Source organism: Bombus vancouverensis, chromosome 7 (genome assembly GCF_051014615.1).
Source record: "Bombus vancouverensis nearcticus chromosome 7, iyBomVanc1_principal, whole genome shotgun sequence".
NCBI classification, from domain to species: domain Eukaryota; kingdom Metazoa; phylum Arthropoda; class Insecta; order Hymenoptera; family Apidae; genus Bombus; species Bombus vancouverensis.
Window position 1 is genome coordinate 5,693,257 of NC_134917.1, and position 17,573 is coordinate 5,710,829.

Consider the following 17,573-nt stretch of genomic DNA (forward strand, 5'->3'; position numbering starts at 1 on the left):
GACCGTATAAAATACGAGGTAGATTTGCGCTTTGATTTGTGTGTCTTCTGCTTTCTCTGCTTCGCATCCAACCACAAGGCATGCAATAACTTCTCGATCGTAATGCATTTTATAGTGGAAACCGCAAATACATAGTGTGATCTGTACAAATAAAAATCAGAATATTTGCTTCATCTACTTTTTGTCGATTCACCTTGCACACTGATTGCATTTTGTTAGTGGTACAATTCATTCATTTGTTTAATCATAATACAAATTTTACAAAATACATATTATAAATTTTACGAACACGAGTATCATACTAGAATATTAAATTACAAAATCAACCCTGAAATGAATCGCGTTTCTGGTCGATATATGGGTTAACAACGAAGAGACGAATAGGTAGACATTAGTGAGTGCAAAGAATTCGAAATTTTAGTGAAAACTATATCTACAGAAAAACATGAATAAATCACGCGATCTATAACGGTTGCTCCGTTGACGAGGATCGTTCTTCCGCGTATGAAATAGATTCCGATCCATAGACGTCGAAAAATAGATCATTACGAACAATATCGGGTGATTGGCGAGCAACCTTGGAACAGGAAGCCAGGGGCTGTGGTGTCATAAAACGTCTTCGGTTACCATCGACCACAGAGCTCTGTTTATTCGTCTGATATCTGGTATCTGATATTAGTTAACCCGGCATCACTCGGCCAGATAAATAAATGTTAACGTCATGCAACCGTGGCACAGGTAACACGATCGTACGGGAGTACGGGAGCAAAAGGAACAATGTCTTTCACGGAAACGTCGGATACCTATGTCTGCATTGCAAAGTATCACAATTCTTTCCACTTTCCCTTCTAATTTATATAAAATAGCATTTAAATGCTCAAAAGAGAGCAAAAAATGATTGTGATTGGATTTTGGGAAATGTACAATGATTCGTAGGCAATTGAGTTTTTAGATGCCTGATGGTATTTAATTAACGTTACCTAAATTTTATTTAATGAAACGTCCTGTTGTAGACCTCTGAAAAAAGTTTGTGTTGATATTTACTGATTATATTCATTACATAATTAATTATCTAAAATTTCTTTAAAGTAATCTATACATATATGTATAAAACAGCGAGTACTAGGATGCAGTTCTGTCTAAAACAAAATGCTTCACTCAAAAACAAAAGATGTAAATTTTCAGTCTATTCTGTATATGAAAATCTAGCGAGATACAAAGGTTATTTTAACATTATCAATGTCAAAATCTTTGTGGAAACATGGCTGTAGGATTAATATCGATTTACGACCGTTATATAATGGAAATTTAATATTTGATGTGTGCATTTTCATTATTTCAGGTACATTATGGTGTGTGGTGCTTGCCAAAGAACATAAAATATCAATCACAACTTTTAAATTGCAAGAACAGCTTTCAAGAAATGTGTAGAATAAGTAAATTTAAGCATGAATCCACAACACCAGCTACAGATCCAATTCCTCGTGAAAAATCGGCTACAGAAGCAACGAAACAAACTCAAAAACAGGTAATCTAAAACTTGAATGTACTAATCTTATTATTTTGAGTAAATACTCTAGTTCTGTAAAGAATCATGTTTACAATATTGAATTTCTATCCACAAGACAATGTATAATTTGTAACTTCTTTTTTTAACTAAATTTCATTTTTCTTTTTTTAAGGAAAGTTACAAATTAAATGACAATGCTTTGGTTCATAAAATTCATCCAAATGATCGCCCACTACGTAACAATGTACCAGAACGGGAGAAGTGTGCTGAACTGGATGATATATTGGCAAAATGGAATGTTTATAAACCAAAGAAATGATATTGTATGAGACATCTTATATGAATAATCGTCAATCGCTACAATCGAGTTAAATTTTATATCGACATAATTTCTTAATTCAAAATTTGTACGAATGTAAAACACATAAATAACATAAATTATGTAAATTGTAACAATTATAGGTATCAGATATTACAATTTGTGCAGATCTCATAATCAGAAAAATATTTAAAAATTCCCAGCAAGTACGTCAAGCTATGAGATCTATAGTAAAATATATATTTAATTATAAAAATAAGATTAGTTTATATATTGTAAATAATATAAATGTTATCTACTTAAATAATCTGGCGTATATGCTTCATTAGCTACATACGTAAGTGTGAAATGAACGTCTATCCAATCTACCCCGACACAAACTTTTGATGAACCGCAAACGGCTCTCGTCACGGTGCTTTGCAAGTTGGCAAACATTACAGAAGATTCAACCTCAAACATTGTCAAAGCAAACATCGTCACGTAGTGATACCTAAACTTTATATTCATTAATCAAACTGAGAACTTGCACAGTTTATTCGACTATTTAAAAAATCAAAATAATCGAAAATATATATAAACAGAGAATTTGAATTCATATATATGTGTATATATATACACACACACACATATATTATATTTTTATATTTATTAAGTATATTATTTTGATACTTAAAAATGCCTTCTTTTCCTCTTTAATTTTTAAGATATTCATTCTAAATGTACTTTTCTAATTTTGTGAATTCAATTTTGTTTAAGTAAGTGTCTAAAATCGAATTTCTTATAACTACCATTATCTTGGCCGTCTAATAATAATATTAATGTAATAATAATAATAATAATATTTAAGTTTCAGAGAAAAGAGAAGAAAGTTTTATGAATATTAATCAAAGTAAAAATTAGCAAGCTAATCGTATTCCCACGCGAAGGTGACAGAATTTGGTGAGAAGGGAAGATAGAGGATTACGTATATAAATAAACGTATAACTGCCAGAGATGAGAAGCCGTCGTCAGCCCAAAACAAAACATGACAAGTAAAATACACGGAGCCTTCTAGACAGCATCCATGACTCTTGTAGGAAGGCTAGATCGCATGGTAGGATTTACTATATCTGTATCTGGGTCAAATATAGCGCCTTCGTAAAATACCTGAATTAATTGTTTGTCCGAATACCAGACAAAAGGGATCCTTCATTCTCAGAAACAGTTTGGTCAATGAACCCTTCACGAAAGCCGAACTTAACCTCAATTTGATTTTATTTCACTTTGTATTCACGATTACCTGAATATATTAGTGAAAAATATTTATGGAACTCAATAAATTTTACTGATAATCGATGTCACTAGAGATTGCTAATTACATAGCTTAAAAAATTTGTTAATTTAAAACTTGACATCTGATTCTAACAATTATTTCAAAATAGGATTATTATAATTTTAATTTAAGTTGATTTCCTTCAAAAATCAATTTGTCTTACATATAAATGCCACATGCAAGATTATAAGCATGCAATGAAATCAGTTTTTGGTATCACTCACTAATACCGTTGCATCGAAGAAACTGCCAAGCTTTCTTTATCCTGATACGAAAGTAACTTCAAAGTCATAGAGGTGATAATGTAGCAGTCCTTGCCACCCATAATACGAGACTGAATTTAACTTTAGAGGCGCAGATATAACTCACTTTGAGTCATTAGTAAGTTTGCACGAATCTAGACAAAATACAAAAATTTGTAATTTATTATGATGCCTGATTTTGGAAAAATAGCAACTTTAATTATTCCCACCATTTGTTTTTTATAATAATCACGACATATTCTATAGCGAATATAAATGTGATGTTAGCATTTTCAAATCAAATTACCATATCAAACGTTACTTCAGAAGAATTACACAGATCTTAGTGATATGAAATACGACACATAATTTACAGATATGGTATGGTACTACAAATATGGCGTATTAAAACCGTTAACAAATTGAACAAATTCTAATATCGGTATCTTGAATCATAAAATGAAGCCTAGTAATTGTTATGCATCAATATAAATTTCGTAAAATATTAGTCAGATTAATACTTCTCTCTGTATCGTAATTTATAAATATATTAAAACAAATATATTGAAGTATATTTTAATAATAATAATAAAAAGAATATAACTTTTATTACCAGAAACATATTGTTTAACCTTTCTTATTCTGTTGCATTTAATCTTGAATTGTAAAAAAAATAATGAGCTCAAATTGAAATTGATTAAATGTCCAAAACCGAACACTATTTGGTGTAGTTTGTTACTAATTTCCACTACTGTAATTACCTTTATGTGATATTTGACACAATTTAACACCCCTTCGAGGTCAGAGCACGGACAGTCTGTTCCATATAGTGTCCCACAATATTTGAACTAATAACGAACATTTAGATTGATCATTATAGCGGCGGTTGCTAAGTAATGGTTTCAAATTTGTAAAATAGGAATGACATATCTCGTTTATAATTAATAATTTTTAAATACTTAATATTCAACAAACTCATTATTATTATCATATGCTCTCAACTCATTACTATTACTATTATGACAAACAAGATATGTATTTTTAGTAAAAGGTTAATTTAGGTATTCTGCTTACTCTCATTCGACGAGTGTCTTATAACAAGATGCTATATACTATACATACATGCATATCAGAAATGACTTTGATCACCTAAATAGATTTTGTTAGAACAATTTTTTGTGTTGTGTGTTTATAAGCTCACAAGTTTAATCATCTTTATATACTAAATAAAAACACTTACTAAAAATCTGACGTTACGCAATTCGAATCACGAATGACACTTTAAAATATGGCAACTTGCCAAACTTCTATATTACGACAACGATATAGATCGAATTGCGTTCTGAATAGGTTGTCCATCTATTGTTGATTACTAAACGACAGGTGCATTTCATAAAACAGAAACGACAAATATTTATACATATTACAAGTTGGATAGCTTAATGACTATGTTATTCTTATCACTTTAGATATTCCTTTGATGAAAAAATCCGGTTAACATTGCTTTTATCTTTCTTAATAGGTTAACTTAGAATTTAGCTGATACAATAAATACATATTCGAATTTATTCATACTCACTTAGAATCTATTATAACATAATCATAACTTCAAATACTATGTTGTTAGAATAAAGAAATTCAATTACTTTTATGTCTAATTCGGATATTGTATAAGCTACTTCTTGAATTCAGCCGAACTACAGATCTACATCACTTGTAGCTCTAGCAGTAACAAATCATCTGTCGCAACGCTGATTGGCAGATTGTACAGAAAAATGCACAATAAACTTTACACTCTATGTTATGTAACTAGATCTACATAAGCATAAAATATTGAATTATTATTTTAATTTTTTTATAAGTTATTATGAATTCTACACTTATACAACTAACGAAATGTTGAATATTCATTTATTTGAGAAAACAAAAATAAAGTATATTTGTAATACGGAAAGTATATTACATTATACCATACATATTGCATCGATATATCGATTGCGAGATCTACCATTAATTGCAGTAGGAAAAAAGTGCGTAATCCGGAAAATTTGAATCCTTAACCTAACCAAAATTATTATGCTTATAAAAGGAAATTTTAATAGTTTTATCATTGTTATATAGTGTTTATATGAAATAGAAATATGAATATTGAGAAGTCAAAGTAAAATAATTTAAAATTTTGCAATCTATTAAATAATAAATATTCTAATAGTTGTAATCAGAAATTCTTTCTGTTATTAATTTGTCACATTTTATTATTATTCATTCTATACAAAGGACAATAAAAAGAATATAAATGATGTGTTAGCAAATAATAAAACTAATTGCTCGTATTATTCCCTCAAGTCTTATTTTTCTCCTTTCATTTAAGTAATATGTTTCGTGTTACTTCGAACTGCACAAAGTTTTAATAGACAATCGTATAATCGCAAATTCCGCAAAATAGAACTACCATCTAAAGTATAATCAAATAATCGAGGTTCTACCAAATTACAAAGCCCTTAATGCTCCGCCCGTGATTTATGATGAACGTGGGTGCGTATAAAGGAACGAGCACGTGCAAATTCGATGCTTGTGCTTAACGGTAACGACGCGCCACGCGACGCGACCCGTACTGATCCGGTCTTTTGGAGCCATGAAAGCTCATGTTTGTGCCTGTTTGACAAGCGGTCAAGCCACTTTGTCACGTGTACGACGTGTTCACGTTAAATAATGCCGACCCAGGGTTACGCGCCCGATCTCATTGATATTCCATTTATAAGAAGCGCGAGTAAATACCATCAATACTTGCGAGTAGGCGCCGTGCATTGGTCACTATCTACTTTCTATTCCTTTATAAATTCAGTCCATTACTTTGTTATAACCTATTTTTATACTTTGATAGCGGCGTGGAATCAATTATTCCTATTGCGGACGTTGATAATACCTTCAGTGTATGTATTTTCTGTTCGAACATATCATAACAATTATGGAAAGACGGTTTAGTCCATAAAGTATCAAAAAATTTTAATTTCGAACAAGGATATTACCCGATATAATAACATGTCGTAAACTAACAAACTAAAATAATTATTGCAGGAATCCTTTTCTCCAGTTATGCTTTTAGAAGCACTAGTTATTTTAAGTGACAACCGATGCTTTCTATATAGATAAGTTGTCTGTGTTTTTATATGCAATTTCGTAAAATCATAAAATATGAATTTCCATTCTTACAATTTTTCTAAACCAACCGTATATAACTATATTATTTTATAGTAATATTCTATGTTAAAATATATTTTATTATAAGAAAGAAACATACACTAAATCAGTTGATGTGTAACGGTGAAAATTACGATCCATGAATATTTTTTTACGGTCTAAAGGTAATATCCTGAATACCACTCGATAGTACCAGTGTTTTTCTTTCTGGAGATATTTCGGTCAAAGGCAGTTCCTTTTTAAACTCTGAAGAGATACTCCACGAAGCGAATATGACACCCACCAAATTTACGTCCGTGAACTCTCGTGAACTTCTGAACTCGTTGTCTTATCTTTTCTTTGCGGACAATGACGAAGGAATGGCATCCATCGTTGTGCATGTCATTGCTCACCGGTTGTGTCTTGAGTTTACGGGACTTTAGGACACACTCTTGTTTCTTTTTGCATTGCAAATTACTCAAACTGAAATTTAAACGCCCTCGCAATTGAATTAAAATCCAGGCACAGAATGGTGAGGTGCTTTTTCCTGTATGGGTTGAATTTCGCTTATTTTCTGATATAAACGATTGTCATTAATGTTATTATTCTATCATTTTACATATTTACTTTCGTTTTGTCAAAGAATCTCATAAATTTGAAACAAGAAAAAAAAATATACAACCATTATAGCAGAGCGTGGTTTCGATCCACGGACCTCTGGGTTATGGGCCCAGCACGCTTCCACTGCGCCACTCTGCTGTTGGACAGACACTTTTATAAATATATATAACTCGTTATAAAAATATAGGAATACAAAAAATGTAAGTAAATTTAAGAAATAAATACCATAATGTAAAATATATAAATTTATTCATATATAATATGCACAATTTATTTGAAAATATAAGTTTTATGTAAGTTTGAATTATACAGAATACTATTTTACATAATTACTAATACACAAAAATTTTTTCAACGAAGATAGGCAACGCGTCATCGTTATAAAAGTTATAATTGCAAATGTCGTTTCAGATCTTTCATTTGCAGCTTTTGCCCTTTCGCATTACTATATCACGAAGTTTAGACTAGTTTAAATTTAGTTACTTTGTTCGTATTATATAAAATTAAGATAAATTTAGGGAAGAATGTTTACGTGATTGGAAACAACTTTGTTAAGATGCTACCTGTATATACCCTGAGGCAAGTAATCTAAGCGGTGCAACATAGATTAACCACCTGGGCTGAAGTATGGAGATGCAGCGGATGCAAATAAGTATCTTAGTTGATCCAGGTGTGCTCTCCTTTTAAGATCAGCAATCTTAAACTAGCCTCCACCTATATATGTAGTATCAACCGAGCCACGTGCTTCAACTGAAGCTTACCTTATTGCTAGTCCACACTAATACTCCGGTTCTTTCGAACATGCAATTAATTCTATATTGACGTTGTGCATTCAGTTTTTTGTAATTACAGACAACAGGTTTGAAGAAGCTATAGATTAGTTATTGTAATTATTGTTAATTTAAAATATTTATTTAAATTAACATGTCACGAGATTACAAACTTTAATTATGCGAATTAATCATGATACACGCTGCGAATATACAATTGATTTTTTCAAATAATCGAATAATGTTTTCTTACGAAAAGTCATTTATTTTGTACTATTTGACGAATTAAACGAGAACAACAATTTTTTAATGAAAATGTAAGAACTGCTTTTAGTTTGCAATCCATTGAGCAAAATTAATATTCCGATAATCCATTGTCCTGTCAATAAGTGTTCCGATAATACTACTGATAATTTTACAAAAATATACTCAAAATATACTTTGAAAACAATTTATACTGTATAGAATACAACAAAATTTAACGAATAACTAAATTATCACCGAGTCCTTCATAAATTCTAAACTAACAAACACCTATCCGCAGCATATTATCACCTTTGAATATTCCATTTTTTTCAGAACTGCAAACGATAGTGTTCTCAATATCCTCGCATATAACTAGCGAGAATGAAAACACTATACAATTTCTCTGGCTTTGCATGAGTCTGAAGCTTACACGTTGAGATAACTGTTGGTTCTGGCGAGCAGTAGCAGGCTTTCTATCGGTCGCGATAGGATCACGTTTTAATTTAATGTAACCCTGTCCAACCATAGCCTGTTATAATCGCGTTCCCAGTACACGGCTGCATCTCGCATAGACATGGACACGTTTCGATGCCGCGATCTTTTAAGCCTCCATAGAGCGTTGGACAAGTACATAAAGCGTAACAAAGTAAGACGCGCGTGCGTGGCGAGTCGGTGACTCCCCCAATGCAGTTCCTGGTGACATCTGACTAAGCGTTCTATTTCGACGCACCCTCGGAGGCCGTGTGAGTAATCCCCGGACCGCATATATCCGCGCAGGTGGAACTCGTTCGAGGATTCTACGAGTTTTGGATAGATGGCCGAAAAGTCATGTTCATGCGTGGCACACCCTATAATTATCGTCCCGATATTATTAACCACCTTCTGCCGTTCCCATTTTGGCGTTACCGTGCTACTAACTGGTACACGAAGCGATCAAGAATTGGGCAAAATATTCATGTCAGCAATTGTGACTTAATTCAGATGAGCATATTAATTGATAATAAAGTCTATAGGGATGTACGATATTATTTATAATGTTTGATTACTTGGGGTGGTTGCAATCGATATTAATTTACTGTTAAGGTCGTCGTTTGATATTGTGCACGGGAGGTGCGAACAGTGAACATTATAGCAATTGCGCTGGGAATTTAAATGACACTCTCAAAGTTTGATTGTTCCACTGGTCTCTTGGGATTTTCTCAGTCTGTCAAACATTTTGGATACAAACTCGGTAACACCGACTAATTTATCAGTACTTAATTGATAGTATCCATTAAGTGGATTTTTGATAATCTTGTAGGCTTATCAACATGTCGACAAGTATAGAAATAATGAAATTGAATTAGAAGAATTTAATAAGTTAAATAGAAACATGTTTTAACAATTTTCGAGAAAAAATATATATCTTTGTCAATTTATTGAAAAATAGATGAGCTAAGAATTATACAAAAAAAGCTGATCTGTTACAAATTTGTTTCGATAATTTCTGCAATTATACAACAATTATTCACCAAGGTTTTGAATTGTTTTCCTGATTGAGAGTTGCATGCATTAATCATCAATCATTCTATAGAACACCGATTTGTACAAGGTCTAACCGGATCCACGAGTAGCTTCATATTTTGTGCAATTAATTTATCATTTCGTAAATCATGTAGGCGTTGATTTTTCGTGGTACGTCGTTAATATTATTCGTAAAGTATTACGACCGGAGACGCCAGGTGTCCGCGCCGGAATTGAAATCTAGTTTCCAACTGGAACAAAGGAAAACGTTAACAACATTATTTTCCCTCCCACAGAATCCCAGAATAAATGACAACATATTAACGTTCATAACTCATTCTATGTTAGATCTTATGCATTTGGTTACAACATAATTTCTTTACCGTACCCTTAAATTGTTCTACGAGAAATCTTCAAGTTGCTCCCCTTTCATTTCTTCATTTCGTTTTTTTGTAACAAACATGAACTATATAGAGTTATAAATCGTTTACATACATCGATGACAACTTTTTATAAACGTGTTAATTACAATAATATCATTTTTGGTAAAAGGTGAATACCTATTATACTTCATTCCTTTCTGCTTACATCACGTACGTTATTCAACTATTAATATTTAATTTCGTAACGACACTCTACCAATGTTTAATAAACATCTCTTAATAACGATATCCGTGATCTGACGGTGGAGAGCGTTTAATCAAGATCGCGGCGTTATCCAAACAAGCATATCTGTACCCATTCCATTCCAGTCCATCTTCGTAATGCAAGCACAATGCTCGATTACTCAAATGCACACTCTGCGCGACCTTGCTCGCCATTATGCGCGCGTACGAACATTTGTATTATCCCGAAAAAAATCGGACCCTTGACTGGTCGGGTGTTATCTCGCTCCGTGGAGCATTAAATCAAAGTGCATACTCTTGTATGGGTGCAACGCAGAATACGAAGCTGCAGCTTGGGTGTGATTCGACGGTGCACTTAACAAGTCGCCCACGTGGCTCGCATCGATCCTGGCCACTCTTTGCATTCGTGTGCTCGGATGCTCTTCTCGTACGTCCGCCTGTATGTGTTTGCGTTTGTGTGAGGCGCGGGCACGCGAAATGGAGTGCATTTAGAAGAGCGGTACACTGCGTCACGTCACTCCTTTAATGCAAATTCGAGCCGTGGCTGTAACAGAAAAAGGAATCCACGCGTGATACCAAACGCGGACAAACGTCGATGCACGTAAATGGTCACCGCGGAAAATTCTGAAACGCACTCTACTATTCGCTGCACATTGAAGGATGTGGTAGCAACCTCGCAAAAGGGATTCCCCTTTACGCGCACGCAGACCTTGCACGACGAAGAAAGTTCCTTGAAACAAATTAACATTCCGTTTCCACCAGTTTTTGCTGAATGCTTGATCATACTTTTAGGTGGAGGGAAAATGGTTCTCAGGTTCGATTGTTTCTCTGATGGAAAATACCGTTCTGAGAAGATTCGTTGATTTAGACGAGTGGAATACCATTGCATACGTAAGATGCAATTACGATACCATTTCCAATCAGCCGCTTATTAATCGTCGTGGGTAAGATCGTACAATTTTGTACGTGTGCAATTTAGGTAATCGTAGGCATTACGGCATGGTAATGCATGCCGTTACATAATGTAGTACGATATTATTTCTTACATTTTGGTGTTACGCGTGTGCACACCGTTACGTGTGCGAAACTTATTTGCAATTGGAGCATTTACATATACGAGAATACAGATTAAATCGATTTCATTTAAGTTCCTGTAAAGGTTATTACAGTGTAACACATTACTTTTCGTTAGCCTACTTTATCGTGCTTTAGTTTGGTAAAAAAGAAAATGTACGGAAGTAATGCGCAAGGCCACTTTTCAATTTTTTCGCACACCATGCTGGTACTCATCGTTAATTTCTCAAATATGCGCGAGTATTAACGATTCAAGCAGGTTACGCAGTGCACTTGGTTTTTTGGATCGCGTTACTCTGAAAGGGCGTAAAAAGTAGCGGCTCGATTAAAACGGTAGGTGGAACGGTCAACCTGTCAAGCGTGTATGTTTTTCCTTGCTTTTCGTGGAAAATACTTGGCGTAAGGCGTAAGAACTGTTTGCATGGCAAGAATTCGCTCTATAGTATCAATTAGCAAAACTAAAGTGTTGAGGGCTTCGAATAGTTAAAACAGTAAAAATATTATATATATATCGAAAACGTAATTCTATGTATTGTAACATCTTTCCTTCCATCTGCTACAGTAACAGAATATGAAATAATTACTAAAAATATAATTACTCATTTAATTTTATAAACTTCACCTGAAACGTTCATTGAACCACAAAATGCCACACGTACTGTAACGATAATGACATCATAAGTTTTCCAACGAAAGTGTTTGTTAACGACTTAATAACACAATGCTGATAGGAATTCGAGTATAAAATATTGCATCGCAGAAATTAGAACAGACGATCGGCACGGACGTTCACGCACTGTTATTCAACGTCGATTCTTGGAAGCGTGACGAATTGTTACATCACAAGATTCTCACCGAAAGGGAGTAACTGTCGGAGGGGGCCGGTAAGAAACTGCGAATATGCAAATTTCGTGACACTTAACGAGATGCAGGAATGTGTTCGCCGGATCGCTTTCATCGACAATGCGACGGGAATCGAGAATAAGCGAAGCTCGTCGTGTTATGAGATCACTTTCGTTGGACTTTCTTCACGGTCGAGACAATTTTTTGCTGTTTATCCGCAAGGCGTACGTTTGTACGAGGCACGTATTCGAATCGGTCGGGTCTAAACGTGAGACGATATTCTTTTCTCGATAGAAAGTCTGAATCCAAAATCACGGCAGGATGAATTACGATGCCACGTGCGTAAACCTTGTCGACCGAGCGACGAGAATCGAGGGGACGATTGCCATTTATCGAACTGCCGGTTCGTTAGTCCCTTTTCTGAGATCAGAATGCACGAGAGAAAACGCGTGATTCGTTTAGAATGACAAATGAATTCGGTATCGAACGATGCGCAAATGCGTAGCACGGCTTTCAGCGAGCGACGTGATTTTAAACGCGCCGCCGTTTTCTTGCTTCCGTTAACACTAGCCAGATTGGGAAACGGGAAATTAATTCGCGCCTTCGGCAATTATAAAGGACCGTTCGATTACTGTCCTCGCCGCTGTCATGCCGGTTTTTTTACAACGATTGCAAAATTACACCTTTCTTTCAAGATAACGGTTTCATGACCGGGCCTGTGTGTGCGTTGCTTCTATTAAACTTAATGAGTATCTAGCCATAAATAGTGACTTAACGCTAACGTGATTACGCTTGTGTTCTTAATAACAGGAATTCTATTGACGAAGAAGGTGAGTACGATGGAAACGGTCTCTTTGCGATTCCTGTCTTGCAGGATAATCAAGCCGTGCGTGTATACGTGTTGAAATAATACAGATGTTGAATCAGAACGGTGAATGTGATGAAATTGTAGGACGTGAATAAAGATCGAGAAAGTGAACAAATTTAGCCGGGAGACCGCAAAGTTCGTTCAAAAATTTCTCCTCGTGGAATCCAGCAGGGAAAGTATAAAATATAGTTATAAGCATAACAGAATATAACGAAGAAAAGAAACGAGCAGATTCGTGTTCTGGTTCTTTTATTTTTTCACAAAAAAAGGTTTAAGAATACCTTGCATCGATCTTGTATCGTTAATAATTATATTCCCTGCGGCAAGTCATAAAAATCGCTAGACACTTGGAACAGGATCGTGTTTAAATTTGCGAAAGTCGTACTGCGACGAACCTTATTCCTTCGCGCAGTGATTCTTGGAAGTTCGTTCTTGAGAGGCGGGTGATTGTTTCTCGTGACATCGTAGGCGAGGAAAATATAAAATATTATACCTTACTTATCCGTGATTTTCTTCGAAATCGATTTATAAAACAAGTGTTCTTCATTTTTTCCTCAATACGAGTTGTATGTTTCAAATATATAAATTAATAATTAAAACAATGACAATAATTCATATCTTACAGTTTCTCCGCAGAATAACTAAACACAACTACTACAACTATTTTCAATTTCATCTGCTCGCCATAGGGGATGCTGGAATAAGGAAGCAATTCCAAATCAACAAAAATCAACTAGAAATCGATCAAAATCAAATCACATTTTCGAACGTGTTGTAGATTATTATAACTTACGATTCTAAACCTTTGTACCTTTGTATATGAAACCTGCGCCTTTCTTTTCTTTGATAAATATAATTTAAAAAGCTGCCTCCTTATTCCCGTAAATCCTTCAATTTTCGGAAATCCAAGATACATAGCCCCTCGACAACGATTCAAAGTCCATGCAAGATGGCCACGATCTTTTTGTCAGGTCAGAACGTTAAGGCCCTATTTTACGTGGAGTGGTTACATTCCCCTTGCAATTAAAGCAATTAGTGTGGTCGTGCGCAAGAAAGGATTGAAAAATCCTAGTAGGTACACGACGCTCAACATTCTCGTTTCTTCCTGTCGTTCCAGGGCCGCTATATGCTCCAAGAAGCTTCTCCCCCGTGATGCTCGGTCAAAGTAAAGAGAGAAGGAAAGGACGTCCGTGTCCTTTATTTTCAGTTGCCAAGGAGAAGATTCTGAGGCGTACGTATCGCGTGCCTTGGGGAAGGACGAGCTTCGAGTGAAACAAAGGGTCCAGATGGTCGGGGGCCCACCATCTTCCTGGTTGTAATTTAAAGCGAGAGCCCACAGGCACCGACTTAGCCTTTCCTCCGGGATAATTTCGACCCTTCTTGACTATGCGCGCATATATACATCTGGCTCGCCTTTCACCCTGGTCTTCCTTTCTCGAAACATCTCTCTGCATTCTACATACGCGCATGTGTAACGCATACACGTGACTTTTGATATTTTCGACGTTCCTGATTGTTTGCAGAGACACACGAGCACCCGACCATACACCGGATAAAACATAGCTGGTATATTTTCATTTACATCCTATAGCACGAAAGAAGTTACGAGCATTTCTCCTTTAACGGATATTCCTGGAAACGGGATGCTTGTATTTCAATGACAGCTTGGAAAATGAAGGTGAAGAAACTCTTTGATGTGTCGTTTTTACTTTTTCTAACATTTCGATTTGATGTAAACGTTACATCTTTCGTGTCGAGGCTATTTCATTTTTAGAATACAAATCAGGCGGTTTCCTTTACACGAACGAAGTATATGAAACGAAACGAGATATATTATAACATGAAAATACGATGAAAGTACCCGTCGTAAATCCCGTTGATGAGAGCTTGCTTTGTAAATTGGTACGATAAAACTTTTCATCGACTCTTTGCCAGACATCGATAGCGGTATGGTTATGGTTCCTTTGAATGAGTAACTTCGCGATGTAAATTCATGCAGAACGAAACTGTAATCTTTGGAAATGGCGTTAAATCCTTTATGACCGACGGTATACTGAAAATTTTACACGAATACGAATAACGGCGAAATTTGATGATGCCCGATAGTATCGATTTCGTGACTCGCGAAACGTTCGAATATAAAGTAGCGTCGAATGATCGTGGCCAACAAAGCCTCGAAAGAACCGCGCGAAGGTGGATTATCCGTCCTGTCTTGCCGGGATAATGATCTGTAGCGGCGTGGTAGTATGTGCTGAATATATATTAATGCTCGTTCTTTTTTCGCTCGTGTAGATAATAGTGGGTTTCGCCGACCTGTGTTGGGAGGGCGAGAAACACAAGCAGAGGGGAAGAAGAACGAGGCGGAAAAAAGCGGAAAAGAAAAACAAAAGTTACATCGTTCGGAACACGGGAGCTCTATGTCGACCTAAACGATGGTGCTCCGACCACGGAAAAATTTTTAATTGCTTCGTGGCAAGAGAAATTATAGGCGGTAAGCCGACGGGTGCAACAACGATCCCCTTTCGGCTGTTATCTGGAATATGTCTAGGAGGACTACCTTTATCGGGTCGCGTGTTTACCAGGCCACAAAATATCCACCTGTTAGACAAACACAACCAGATAACCTGATTCCATGCATTCCTGGTGCGGTCTTTTCGTCTGGTCTACATTGGCGTGTAGATCCGTCACGATATCGAGATACAGAGTACACTGGAGGCGCATTAAAATATCTTTTCGTAATTTTACTTGAAACCTTGGGCATTCGCGCACTAGCCAAGTAATTGCAACATCGTATCCTTCCACTTCTTCGGTTTTGATTTGATGAGAGATTGAGTTAGGTAGCGATGGGTGAACAATCAGGTAGTTAACGATCATATAATCTTTTACGTGAAAAGGCATCGGTGAAAATACAAGCGTTGCGTTATCAACGGCGTATCGTGGTACGACAATCTGACGAGGTGGAATCTTGTTTACGTTATCAAAGAGCAGCGATCAATAAACACATACTAATGTTAAGAGATTAACTCCGCACGTCGTCTTTTCAATGGCTTTTTCCCTCACGTTTAAATGATTGTCATAAACAGATCGCGCTTCCGTTCCACGACAAATAAGAGACATTGCGGCTTCTAATAGGGTAATAACGCGACTCGACAAAGATATAGAGACGTTGCCACGATGATTACGATACGTTGGAATGAGTTTTCCAGGAGCCTTTTAATCGTCATGTTCGTCGTAATGGACTAATAGAACGTCAGATTTCTGAGACCGAGACACACCACTGTCTTCGAACCATCTGTTACCGGTTCTTGCGTGTAACACGTTGTAAAAGATACTAGTTAATTATACGGGCATGCACCATGGTTATCGACCATTTCGTTTGCATACACCGTGCGTCCTTTTGATATTGCGTTAAATTTTCTGTAGTCACGTATAAGATTGTAGATGACTGGAATCGCCAGGAATGTTATTGACCGGGATATCGTGTTTGATGCGAATTCACCCTTATTGGAATCAGATTTTAATAGAATCATACTGAATGCCGTCTATGTAGTAGTCACTAATTATACTCAATTTAGTCTTGACATTTAAAAAGAATGTTATTTAGTAAGTAATGTTCGTCGAGGGATATATTAAACTACAATCAGCAAAATGAAGGCAAAAGAAGACATTAATGTAATTGCAGTCATTGAGATATACAGTTTCTGTTGTTGATAATTACGGATTACTAGGGACTTTTGTTGTTATACTTGTCTTTTCAATCAGATAATATCAGAGGAATAATAAGGTATGATTGAGAAAACGTGATAATGAACTTCCAAGGTAGTTCATAAAAAGGTATTATTAACTTTCGTGGTTTGGTAGCTACTGGTTTACGCTTTCCTGTCTAAATGTAGCACTGACCAAACGCGAAGTCATTAAAGACAACGATGATACAAGACAGCCAGAGTTTCACGGTAGTAAAAATATTTAGGTTTTATTTCGTTCGCATCCCTCTGTTCGCTTGATTTATCCAGATGTTTTAAACAGCATCTTTTTTTACTTCGTAGAACCCTCTTTCACGCCTTTCAATCAATAATCTCGAATTTGTACTTATATCCTAATTAAGATATAATCGTAAGATAAATAAATAATAATAAATCAATAAGATATAATATCTTAATTAAGAGAAAAGAATAAGTATATCTTAATTAAAAAAAATCAGAAAATAAACGATCTTGCTTTACAATTGCTTTCTAATTATCGGTTTTAAATATTGCATAATCGATTGGTAAATGTTGCTACAAAACAGATTCACACAGGTCTTAGTAACATTGGCACTACAAATTAAAGACGCATCAATCATATTCAAGTCCATGTTGAACGTAACGATACACAATTTCAACATTTTCGCCGAGACCTTTGCGATTCATGGTTCGAATGCACGTGCGATGCCTCGTGTCTTCGACGTTTCACCGACAAA

At 35.4% G+C, this 17,573-nt stretch overlaps 1 protein-coding gene and 1 non-coding gene across 2 annotated transcripts; one reads left to right on the top strand and one right to left on the bottom strand.

Annotated features, from left to right (window-relative positions):
* Positions 1-747: 747 nt before the first annotated feature.
* LOC143302949 (uncharacterized) lies at positions 748-2,136 on the top strand. Its single transcript, XM_076620179.1, has 3 exons — positions 748-821; positions 1,343-1,528; positions 1,683-2,136. The coding sequence occupies exons 2-3, from the start codon at positions 1,424-1,426 to the stop codon at positions 1,827-1,829; spliced, it is 252 nt and encodes an 83-aa protein (XP_076476294.1). The 5' UTR covers positions 748-821; positions 1,343-1,423; the 3' UTR covers positions 1,830-2,136.
* Positions 2,137-7,250: 5,114 nt separating this feature from the next.
* TRNAM-CAU (transfer RNA methionine (anticodon CAU)) lies at positions 7,251-7,322 on the bottom strand. Its single transcript has one exon. It is a non-coding gene; the product is annotated as a tRNA-Met (tRNA).
* Between the last annotated feature and the right edge of the window lie 10,251 nt (positions 7,323-17,573).